Source organism: Lycorma delicatula, chromosome 7 (genome assembly GCF_047948215.1).
Source record: "Lycorma delicatula isolate Av1 chromosome 7, ASM4794821v1, whole genome shotgun sequence".
NCBI classification, from domain to species: domain Eukaryota; kingdom Metazoa; phylum Arthropoda; class Insecta; order Hemiptera; family Fulgoridae; genus Lycorma; species Lycorma delicatula.
Window position 1 is genome coordinate 74914652 of NC_134461.1, and position 13052 is coordinate 74927703.

The window sequence follows — 13052 nt, forward strand, 5'->3', positions numbered from 1 at the left end:
CATTAGTCACTTCACATATGTCCAAGTAATACTTAGTTTCTGCCCATATCCAAATTAACATTTCTTCTGTTATGGTCACAATTGCTTCATTAATTCTTTCCTTTAAGTGACATAGGTCTTATATTGTTTGTGAGAAAACAATATATTTTATATACCCCTACAAGAATAAATTGCAAGGTGTCAGGTCTGGACTCCTTGGAGGCTATGGTATGGGTCCTTGTCGGCCTATCAATCTATGTCCAAATTTTCTGCATTATATAATTAATGCATTATAGTGCGGGGTGGGGGGGAGTGCCATCTAGTTGGAATTGAAATTGCTGTATGTTTTCGAGTTCATCCAGTTGAGGAAAGCAGTAATTGTTTAACATGTTGAAGTAAACATTTCCATGAATAGTCTTTTCAATGAAGAAAACAGGTTGATTACATGATTTTTCTGCAAATCATAATCATAATAATATCGTCTGTAAATGATTTGTTTTCACTAATTTTGTGGAAAATTTCAACTGTGAAATTGAATTATTTTTTTCTCCATCATCAGGTTTTAATTCCTGCAGTAGCTGGATTTTATATGCATGTAGTTTCAATCTTTTGTGTAAAACTTTGTGAATTGTTATTTTTTAAATATTAACTTGAGGCTTTGAGAGATAGATTTGTTAGGACTTCTGATTGCAGATTGTTTAATTCATTCAACAGTTTTGTCCGATACTCATGGTATGCCAGTTGATTTTTCCTTGAGAACAGATCCAGTTTCTTCGAGCTGTTTGAACCAACATCGTATATTGTTTTCATGTGGTGGCTGTTTTCCATATTCACACTGAAATGCACATTGAACTAAAATTTTGGAATACTTCAGTCTGCCATAAAACACACTGCTTTCTCTTCAACAGTGAACATAGTAACAACTAAACACACCTCAGCAACAATACAAAAATTGGTATGATGGTTTGAATTGCTGTTACACAAACTTTTGGGTTGGAGGCTATCAGAGCTGCCAACATAACTTCTCAAAATTTCCTTACTTCCTTGATCTTTTTTCTGTTTAGCCTCTGGAACTACTGTCAGGATTACTTCAGAGGATGAATGAGGATGTTATGTATGAGTGTAAATGAAGTTGAGTCTTGTACAGTCTCAGTTCGACCATTCCTGAGATGTGTGGATAATTGAAACCCAACCACCAAAGAACACTGGTATCCATGATCTAGTATTCAAATCCATATAAAAGTAACTGTCTTTACTAGGACTTGAATGCTGGAACTCTCGGCTTCCAAATCAGTTCATTTGGGAAGACGTGTTCACCATTAGACCAACCTGGTCGTTTTCTACTCCCTTGATCTGAATTACAAAAACCCCACCATTCTTTAACCCCCCTCTCTCTCTCTCTCTCTCTCTCTCTCTCTCTCTCTCTCTCTCTCTCTCTCTCTCTCTCTTCTTTCTTTCTTTCTTTCTTTCTTTCTTTCTTTTTCTGTGTGTGTGTGTGTGTGTGTGTGTAGAAAAAAAAATTATTACATTATTAAAAATGAATAGAGAGAGTGAGAAACAATGAAAATTAAAGTATTATTTTATGTACCCAGTTTTATACCAGCGTGACATATGCTGCGTGATTTGCCCCACATTCATGTTATGTCAATTTTTGATGTAGTAAGTGTTTCTTTTATGAAAAATAAGCTTTTATTTTATAAAGAATTTTCTTAATGTTTGTTGAAAATTCTTTACGAACACTTGTTTTTTTTTTCATCAGGTGTAGCTGTACATGTTCGTCGTGACTTATTATTTGTTTCTGATTCATCTGGTATGGTATGGGTCACATCATCGAAAGAATATACACCTCCTAGTTCACTTTTGGGTCCTCCTTCATCTAACTGGATACCACATGATCTAAGTGTTGATTGGTTAAATAATCAATTATATATATTGGTTCAGGTTTTACATTCTGGTACAACTTTATGGCAAGTTGTTAGATGTAACCTTGATGGATATAGTACTACAGTCGCTGTTGCTGGTCTTTTAACAAAACCTCATCATATGGAAGTTGATCCTTATAATGGGTATGCTTTTATTTTTTTTATGAAAAAATTAACATTATGAATTTTTAATGTCAGTTGGCTCTATATTTCTATATTTAAATAAGTTTATCTAATTTAATATAAAGTATATTTAATTGAATTATATAATAATTAGGTGAAAAATATTTCCTTTACGAGATAAAAAAATTATATTCTCTGTAGGTTTTTGGATTTTGTTTGTACACAGTCCCTACAAAAAATTTCAGGATGGAGGCTTTCAAAACAACAAAAAAAGTTGGAAAAAATTTATTCATATTTAAGCTTCTACATTTTTTGTTTCCCTTTAATGTGTATAACATTTATATTGATTATAAAGATTGTTGTCAAAAGCCCTAGAGAATTCTTTTCCATTCTCTCTTCTTTACCATTAATATAATTATTAGTTACTGGCTACTGGTATAGTAGCAACAACACCCTGAAATGATTTGAATCATATATGGTCCTCTAGCATTATCCAAAATCTATAATAACAACTGATTGGCAGTGATGATAATCACTCTCTCATAGGTTGGGTGATTATTTTAAGTTCATGAACATTCTTTTTAATATTTTAATAAAATTAAAGTATTTAATTTTAAATACTTAATACCTTATTTTTAGTACTTAATAACTAAAACATTTAAAATTTCAGATGATCATTTTCAATTATTTATTTATTTAAATAATAATTGTTATTTTACTCCCAGTAATAATAGAAAATTTGTTTTTTCACTGAATATATTTTTTTAAAACCACTATTATGGTATATATTAGTTTTGTAAAAAGTTTTTAGTAGTATCTTCAAATAAATTGTTACAACTATAAGAATGATAATAAGACTATATGGAAGAAGACTCTCTAACTGAAATTTTATAATAAATACAAAAATTAAATTGATTATAAAACTCTTTTGTTTCAGTTATTTATTTTGGGTAGTTAGAGGTGGTGGTTTATATCGTCTTGATCTGGCTGAAGTTAGTAATGGAATTAGGCATGAAACGTCACCAGATCTTATCTTACAAGATCCTGATTTGGGAGCATTTTCAGTTGATCATACCAGTTTCCGCATTCTAGTCCCACAACATAACAAAAATACTGTTCTTGCCGTGTCACTGGATGGGTAAGTTGTAAAATGATAATTGTTTATTATACAAGCATCTTATTTAGCTTAGTAAATTGTTATTTGTTATAAAGTTTTATTATAAAGACTATTAAATATTTTTAAATTGCTTTAAATTACTGTGAAAGTTCATTAAAGATGGAACTTACAATTCATAAATTCTTTTACTAAAAAATCTATCTTTTCTCTAAAAATGTATATCTATATAGAAAAATGAATAGTTGTAGATGATGTATTTGAATAAATGAGCGTTAATTTGTTTGTTCACTACATACTGATCTATGAAACGAAGATTTAAGGAAGCATACCAAAAGAGATGTAATTAAATTCAGTTTCTGAATTACAGGTGATGTCAAGCACATGGAAAATAAATAGTGTAGTAAATATAAGAAGGTGTTTTATGGTTACTTTTAACGAATAGGAAATGAGAAAGTTATGCAAAGGATGGAAGTGACAGAACACTTAGTGTTATGTTTAAGTAGAAACAGTTGCATTGGTATGGCTATGTGAAGTTAGTGATGAGAAACTCCGCTTGTAGGTTTTAAATTTTATATTCAATAGAAGAAAGAAGAGTTGTCACTCTAAAATTCATTAGAAAGTCTCTTTATTGCTTTATAGGGAAGAAGAATAATCTTCATCAGGAAGACATCACAAATAAAATCAGATGGAATTTAGATGTGAGAGATGGTTATAAGGTTGTATACATTGTTTTGAAGAGATGCTAAATCAAATTTGTGCCTTATTACCTCAGTATATTTTTTAATTAGTTATTTAGTGACATTTGTTCATAAAATTTATGAATTACTATTTTTTTAAATAGTTCCTTACACTGATTTGAGAAAAAATACTGAAATGTTGAAATACTTTTTTTTTAAAACCAGTGTAATGAATAAGATATTGATCTACACACATTTCTTTTCAGATATCTTTTAATTGTTTCAGGCATGAAGTGACTGATATAAGGAATAATACTCAACAACCACAATTCCAGAATGTTGTATCATTAGCAATGGCTAATGGACTTTTTTATTGGACAAATGGTGAAAAACTATTTACAGAAGAATATCATTCTGGTCAGAATAGTTATTTTCATAATATCGTTTATCCAGATATTATAGAACCAAATTTTGTAACTATCAGTGTTAACATACCATCATCTCAACCGATACCTTTACCTGTAAATCCACCAACTGGATTACAAGCTGTATTTGGATCTGATATTGCTAAGACTTCTTGGCAAATACCGCATCTTCTTGGTGGACAAGGTAATTTTACTAAGTAATTCTTTATTAATTTTTATGAATCTTTCTAGCTATGAGATTTTGGCTAATTAATTATCATGGTAGAATATTAATGGTTGTTAAGAAGATATTAATTATTTTGTGTAACCTTTTATTCAGGTTAACATCAATAATTATTTGATAGTGCATGCTATTCAGAAAATAAAAGGACTGTCCATTCCTCCATAATATTCAAATTAATACACCTCCTAGTGCTAATTGAACTTTCTACATCTGCTAGTTGTGTGACATTGGTGTGGTCAAACCTTAAGAAAAGATTAAATATTCACATTACTACTTTTATGTTTTTATATGCTTGAGTGTATTCTGTGTGTGCAGAATTCTGGATGTTTGTTAATTTCATTGACTTAAATAGACTGCATCATTATTATTATTATTATTATTGTTAATGATAGAATTGAACACAATTGTTATTTTTTTATTAATTGGTGGAATTCTTTGCTAATTTTTTTTTACGTTTAGGAAAAGGAGCATGGCAGAATTGGTCATATATATTAAGTGTTCAAAAAGTGAATTCTGCAATAGATGGAAGTGATGTTAATGAAAAAATTGGTCCCGATGAAGAAGAATGTAGAGATATTAATTCTACATGGCATACAGTACATTCACTACAGTCACAGACCGAATATGTTGTACGGACTGCTGCTTACACTAGTGCTGGTGTAGGACCATGGAGTACGGAATTTAGAGGTAAAACATTAAAACAAAGTGATCCTGGTAAAGAGCCTAGTATATTATGGGCTGCAGCAGAAGGACTTCTTTTGTCTGATGTCATCGGTGATAATGTTCAAACATTACTTCACAGAGAAAATCTTAAGGTAAATTTTCTTTTGAATTTCTAGTTTTTGTACTAAATATTATTAAAGAATTTTTAGTTTAAAAAATACATATCTGGATTGAAAATGTGTATAAACAGATTCAGAATAAATCAGAGCTTTTTTTACATCATTTTGAGTTCATTTGAAATTGTTGGATTAATAATACTTGAAAACTTTTTTTTTCTATTTTTATACTTCGTCATGTTAAATAATTACTTAAATATGTAGAAGTTTTACTGTGTTTTTATCTGTGGTTATTGATCCAAAAATTATTTAACACTATGAACTTTTATTGAAAGTAGATTGCCAGAACAACTAAAACGTTGTATTAAATTTTGTTTTGTTCATCATTTAAAAAGTTTATTATTTTGCTAATGCTCATTTATTTTTAGCCATAACAAAACGAATAAAATAAAAAAAGCTGTAGTTCTAGTATACAATCAAATGGTGTTAAAAATATTTATGATGAAAAATATTGATATTTATACACATTTTATATGAGAAAAACAAAAAAAAAAGCATTTTATTTTATGGTCATGTTTTCTTTTTCTTGAGGCGTGTAATTTTTCATCGCATGCAAGGTAAATTAATTTACCTTTATCAACTTACTTAAACACTCAAATAATCTCACAAAGCTTTGTATCTAACAATTTTCATAATGCTTTATATTTTGGCATTTAAAATAATAAATTATTATTAAATCATTTTTATCAATGGTGAATTGTCAGGAATTTTTATGTGAAGCTAATGTTGTTATTAGCTTAAAAGATAAGATACAATTACATGCAGAGCTAAGTATGAAAACTCATTAAAGTAGTTCCTTCACTTTTAAAGTATAAAAAAAGTGAAATGACTGCTTGTAATCAGAATATACGAAAGTTATTTACCTAAATTTGTTTTTATGAATTTTAGATATGTGATTTACTATAATATAGTTGTAGATTTTATCTTAAATACTAAAATTTTGCAATTATTACAGCATAATAGTGAGCTTTTCTCTATCTGTACATTATACATCAGAGATTTAGTAAGTGCAATGAAATAATTCAACTTGAGAATGACATCAGAATATATTTAAAATGAAATATATGTTTTCCTTCAAATAATTTGGTAAATTGATATATGTTATTATGCTACCTCAAACTGACATTTTACAATTATTATTAAGTAATTTATAATAATACATAGCATGCACAACCAATATTCAAGAAGTATTTCTATAAAGACTGTTTTGAGTTAATAAATGATTGAAACTTTGAAAGTGTAGGAAAAATGCTTTGATTAGTATTGCAATAAAAAAAAAGAATAATAAAACACAATATTGTAACTTAGAACCAGTATGTAAAACTTGCATATTTCATTACCAGTTCTATTTTATGATCAGTTGTATTTAAGTTTACCATATAAAATAGATTTACAGTTTATCTCTTCAGATAATATAAAAGTTGGAAGACCAGGATTTTATACTTTCATTTTTGTTGATGGAGGTTAAATTAATAGTTTTATAATTAGTAAATAAGATGTATTATTATGTATAAAGGTTTTAATAATGTACAATCATTTTTTAAAATCTTATATCATCAATAGTTACATTAATTTATCAAATTTTTGTTAATATCTATTATTGAAATTTTTTCAGATAAAATTTTTTCATAATGTAAAACATGTATTTAATTTTATTTAAGCATTAATTGCCGTTTGCTGTGTTAAACTGAATAGAGTTAGAAGCTCAAATTTAATGCAGACTGTGTGTAAACTAAATTAACTATTACTACCATTTAAATTTGCATGTGTTACAAATATATTTATATTTATTTAATACATCTATACAGACAAGTATTAATAATAACAAAAATGGACCAATATTGGTTGATAAGAAAAATAATGAGGTATAAATGTATATTTAATTGGTTGAATTTAGTGGAAAGAACTATAGAAAGAGAATAGAGAAATCAAGTAGAAACTGACTGTTATAAAAAAAGTATCAGAATGGAAAATAGAATGTCTTAGAACATTCTATATTTATCAAATTATAAGGAGGTTATATAAAAAAATTTAAAATCATAAAATGGATTGGGTTAACAATAATTCTGAATTAGTTTAGAGTCATGGCATTTTTAGTTTTGTTATTATTGTTAATAAAAGTGGACAAATATGAACAATAATATAAATAACTTATTTTTCTTTATAGGATGAGAAAGGTATTCATCATATAACTGATATAGCTTGGTATCGTGATCAGTTATATCTAGTTGCTAACACAAGTAATGTTTATTGGTATAATTTGACCAGCCATAATCATGGGAGATTGAAAGATATGGAATCTGTTGGTAGCATTGCTGTTGACTGGGTTGGAAAGAAATTATACTGGTCTAAACCAAAACAACAGTTGGTAAGAACCTGTGCACTGTATTTACATTATGATATTAGTATATTTACATATATATTTTTGGTTTAGAAGGTTAGCGTAACCAGATTTTTGTAAATAAATTGATTAATGTACTGTATTTATAAATTGTGTGTATTTTTAAGTATTTGTAGAATGCTATTATGATTATCATTGTCCAGATAGCCTCTGATTATTGTTTATGATTGTAAAAATCAGCTGTGAGATCTGATCACTTATTTCATTATATTCTGATCAACAAAAAAAATTAAGCTTTATGTAATTTGTTATATCAAGAAACTTAACTTTAATAACCAGTGACTGAGTAAGAGATGTGATAATCTGGAAGTGTCCAAGATAATTAACTGATTATCTTTCGAAAATTCAAGTAATTCATCAACATATTGATGTGCTAGTTAAATTCAAAAGATAGCACCTTGATAGTTTTTTTTTTTTTTAGGTTTTCTGTTACTATGTTTAGTTGGTTAAGCTGTTATTTTTTGAATTAAGTGATTTTATCACTCTTTTTATTAATTGAATTGTATCAAGTCAGAGTATATACTTTACTATTTCCTTTCATCTTTGATATTCCTCTCTGTACAGTTCTTTTCACTTGGCAGGCTAATCTTATTTAAGCTTCATTTTTTCCATAAATTTACTTTTAAAATCTTCTGAAAATAATGTATTTAGAATGTTATATTTGTTGTACATTTATTTTCACTTTTGATTTTATACTTGTATATTCAAATAAAACATAAAGTCAAACAAATGTTTTCTGATCAATCTCCAAATTGTTATTTTAATTAGAATGTATAAATACAAATATTCTCACATTTTTTCTTGAATTTTCAAATTATACTTTGAATATAATTGATGTCTTTACAATCTACTGCAGCAATCTAATACTGGTCATTGATAATGGCTAACAAATAAAAAGTATTTTCTGATGTTCTATGTAGTCAATATTTGTTTTAAAAATCTTTTATGAAAGTTATCTTGAAGAAAAACATTAGGACCAACAGAGGAATTTCCTATCCAAAAGAATCATCAAAATCTGTTTGATAAGAAGTTAAAACTTAAATAAACATAAAAATACTTGATCAAATTTAGATCACATTTATGATTAAGAAAATCAGAAGTAAATAGAGAGATATTTTGATTGCTAAATTCCAGTCTTTTACAATCTGCTTTTATGTAAATTTGCAACTTTTCATTATTATTTTAAATGTTACATTTTATTTATTCTGTTTTTTATTTCTTCAATATTCATTTTGTCTAAATTAAATTAATTTTTTTTTTTAATCTTGTAGATAGTAAGAGGTAATATGAATGGTAGCCAGCACGAGCCATTACCTATACTGACTGTTGCTAAAGAGTTAAATGTGGATGCTATTGAGGGTTTTATTTATTGGTCAACTGGTCATGCAGTTGAATGTGCTAGATTAAATGGTAAACAAAGGAAAACATATTATCCTGCTGAGTTATTTTCAGGAAAACAAGGTTTGTTCAGTTTACTTATTTTTAATGTAATATAATGTATTTTTACAAAGGGAAGTACATCACTACAATAAAAAAAGAACAAAAAGGAAACATATTTTGTAAAAAGGTTGTTTATAAAATAAAAGGGATTTTTATTTACCTCATTTCCTTGCTTAAATAGCTACAAAGAAGCATTTTTACTTTAAGATTTTAAGAAAAAAATATACTTTAAGACTTTTCTGCGGCCAGTCAAGGCTGAATTTAACTAAAAGAGAATTATCTTCTGAGGTCCCCAATCACATGATTATGTAAAAATCAAAAACCTAGTATATTTTGATTATTTAAAATTTTGTTTGTTACAAAATTGTTTGAAGGAACTATTCCTAAGGAATTTTTTTCCTTATAAAAATATAATCTTTGGATAAACATTTGTCAGCTCAACTTAAGATGCATACATGAGGTCACAGTAAGCAGTGAGTTAGAGGTTTCACTGGTTTAAGTGTTTTTAAGGTGCTTTTATTTAACTCACTCTTCACGTGAGTTAGCTCTTTCATTTGTTGTTCTGTCAGTGGTGGGATAGTCAAATCATTGTCATTGGTTTTTAACCTACTTCCCTATAAGCTAGCAAGCTCAAAATTGGTACATATTCACTGTGGATTGTAATGTGATGTGGTACAAATGTCTTTCACATATAAATTGTTTTCAATAGAAAATTTGTTTCAAACATTTGTAAAAAGGCTCATTTAAAAAATTCTTTAACAAATGGGAACTTCATGTAATTTATATTGCTTCTTTTGATTTGTTCAAAAGATTCATAAAGTTCTTATTTATTTTAATTTTAATTCACTGTTTGAGTCTGTCATTCTGTTGGCGGCAGGATGATGAAAACTTTGGGATCAATTTTTAATCTATTTCCCAACAAGCTAGTGAATCAAAATCTGGATGTACATTCATTGAGGATGACAATGCAATGCGGTGCAAAACATTTCTTGAATAAATTGTTTTCGATAGAAAATTAGTTGTTTAAAAGAGAGAATTTTATTCATATTACCTACTCAAAGTTAGCTGAAAGAGTGAGTGTGTATTGTCTGACATGCTTCCTCTGCTATTATGTTGATTTGCTTGATTCCTCAACAGTGTGCATTCAACTTGCTCCATGTCAACAGAAAAGTTTCATAGATGTTCTTCTTGGTGAAAATTATGTATTTGGTGGTGTTATGCTAGGTACTGTATACTTTACATTTACACTTTTTGTTGGGACAACAGTAGTTTGTATATTTTATTCTAAAAGCGTTATTAAAACTACTTGTTTAACAGTTTTTCATGACTACAAGTATTTGTCAATTAATACTAGTTATTGTTTCTTCATTTTTCATCTATTGAATTTGTTTACTTATTTTCCTGTGTATACTTTTTCCACAGAGTCTATTGGTAATGACTGTCTAACAATCATTTTTGAGTGTAATCTTGTTTTCCAAGATGCAATGTGGTTCAAAATGGTGCTGTCAAATACCAACAATTTTTTCTTCTTCACATACACCATGTCTGTAATTGAGAATTGGCAGTCATCTACGCAATTACAACTCTTTCTACAGCTGACCAGAATAAAGAAGTGGTTGACCTGGTAAACTACTATCATAAATTCTTCAACCTTGAAACTCTCCTTCAACCTGGATTTACTTTATAGTACGAGTTATGGAAGCAAATACTTCAATTGAAGTGTCGCCATATGTCCACAGTACTCCAGCTTTTTGACTTTTGCAATCATAAGTATCCCTAGAAACTTTGAACTGTCTTGAAGTTCTGAAGCACAGATAGATGTGGTATGTTCATTGTTATTTTTAGTTTCGACTGAACACACTTTTATGAACACATCTGTGCTTTTGTGCATGTTATGATGTTTTTGAAAATGTTGATGGCAAAAAACCGACATCAATTTCACTTTTGAAGTTGTTTTGTGTTTGAGGTTTTCTTAACATATCAATTGTGCTTTTTTTATTTTTAAAAATGTGCAATAAATTGTTAAAAAGAGAATGCACAAGTAAGATTGTATTTATATTATATGAAGTATGACAATTAAAGCAATAATTCAGAATTCTGTTGACAATGGCATATTATGTTTGAACAAATTTTAGGTTATTTTCCAGATAACAGTAAGAATTTTCATCATTGTAATAGTAATTATATTGTATGGACTAACACTTGGAACAAATTAATGCCTCGTGAAAATAAAAGAAACTTAGATTTTAATGCAAGGATTCTAGGTTCTACTAACATACCCTTGCAGAACTCTTTTCCATCTATGTGTTACAATATATATATATATTTTATAAACTCTAATATTCTAAGATTTTTTATTAAATAACCGTAAAGTTATGATATAAAAATTTATACCTAATTTTTTTAGATTTTCTTGTAATAACTAATTCCGATTGTTTTTAAAAATACATTTTTGTTTTTGTGTATATTTAGTTCTTATGTTTTAAGTTTCTGAATCCTCATAGCTATGATATTACATTTGCAAATTTGTTATTAGCAAATATTAATTCAAGTAAATTAGCTTTTAAAATCATATATTTTACTTACTTATGTTTATATCCCAAATAACCCAATGGAGCTAACTTCTGAAAAATTTAATAAATAAGTCTGGCAGTACAGGAATTTTTTTTACTACTGCTTCTAGGGTTAAGATACTTCTGTTATCTATTTACTTAAGATTTTTATAGAAATTAGAAGAAATAAGTTTAATCAAATTTCTCTTAGTATTATGGTGAATATATAGTTCAGTTCTTATTCTTACTAATTTACAATACTAGAAAACCTTACTCTTATACCAGAACATCTTGGTAGAAGAAATCTTTCTCATTGATTCTTAAACATTTTTGCCCACTGCCCACATTGAGAATCAAAAATTTTCTAGTACCTCCCAAAATTTTTAAACTTGCCATTTGTTAAAAATAATAATTGCAATTGCTGTTTTGTTTTTTTGTATTTCTCTATGATTTTTCTGAACCAAAATATTTCATTTTAAAGAGAAAAGGTCATTTTTGTCTTTAATGCTGCATATCTTCCGATCTAAGCAATGTATTGGTACAAATAAATATAGAAATTAAAGGGTTTTGATCTAGCTTTAATTTCAAATGAGCTCTTTAGTGTAGCATTGCAGTTTTTGGATTTGGTTCATTTTGTGTTGAGATATTGAAATCTTTAATGATTGAGACTTGTAACATGATTTTGGGTTAAGCCTATTGATTTTGTAACATGATTTTGGGTGATACATGTTGCAGTATCAATCTTTAAAGATTTCAATACCTCAGCACAAAATAAACAAAAGCCAAAAACTGCAACTCTACATTAAAGACCTCACAATTTGTCATTAAAGCTAAATCAGCTAGATCAAAACACTTTATTTCCATATTTATTTTTATCAATGTGTTGCTTACATTGGGAGATATGCGGCATTAAAGACAAAAGTGGTCTTTTCTCTTTAAAGTGGAATATTTCAGTTCAGAAAAATCGTAGATAGACATAAGAAAACGAAATTGAAGTTAAAGTCTAGCTTTTAAATGATTTTAATGTAGTTTACTGAAAAAAGTTTTGTTTCCCCGATGTGCTCGATCAAAGACGAAGAAAAACTTTCAAATTTTTAAAACCTTTCTTCTCACTGATTGTTTTTATAATCTGATGATTTTTGAAATCTGAAGTATACTGTCAAAAAGTAGAATATTCAAGCTTTATTATTTTTTTTAATTGTCTCAGCTTCTTGGCAGCAAAGTTAAAGTAGTTTGAATAAATCATTTTTTATCATAAATTATAGGTGTTCCTTTAATTTTTTGTACTAGTATAGTAGGTATTTAATTTTGCTATGAAATATCAGGAAAATATAATGTTTGGTTTTTTTTTAAA

The 13052-nt window shown here is 27.9% G+C and overlaps 1 protein-coding gene across 1 annotated transcript in view; it reads left to right on the plus strand.

Moving 5' to 3' along the window:
- Positions 1 to 13052, plus strand: part of sev (receptor protein-tyrosine kinase sevenless) — a 216215-nt gene that overhangs the window by 161392 nt on the left and 41771 nt on the right. Inside the window, exons 9-14 of the mRNA XM_075371462.1 lie at positions 1739 to 2045; positions 2962 to 3162; positions 4105 to 4427; positions 4926 to 5281; positions 7473 to 7673; positions 8978 to 9167. Of these exons, the coding sequence (XP_075227577.1) occupies positions 1739 to 2045; positions 2962 to 3162; positions 4105 to 4427; positions 4926 to 5281; positions 7473 to 7673; positions 8978 to 9167 (1578 nt within the window). The remainder of the gene's footprint in view (positions 1 to 1738; positions 2046 to 2961; positions 3163 to 4104; positions 4428 to 4925; positions 5282 to 7472; positions 7674 to 8977; positions 9168 to 13052) is intronic.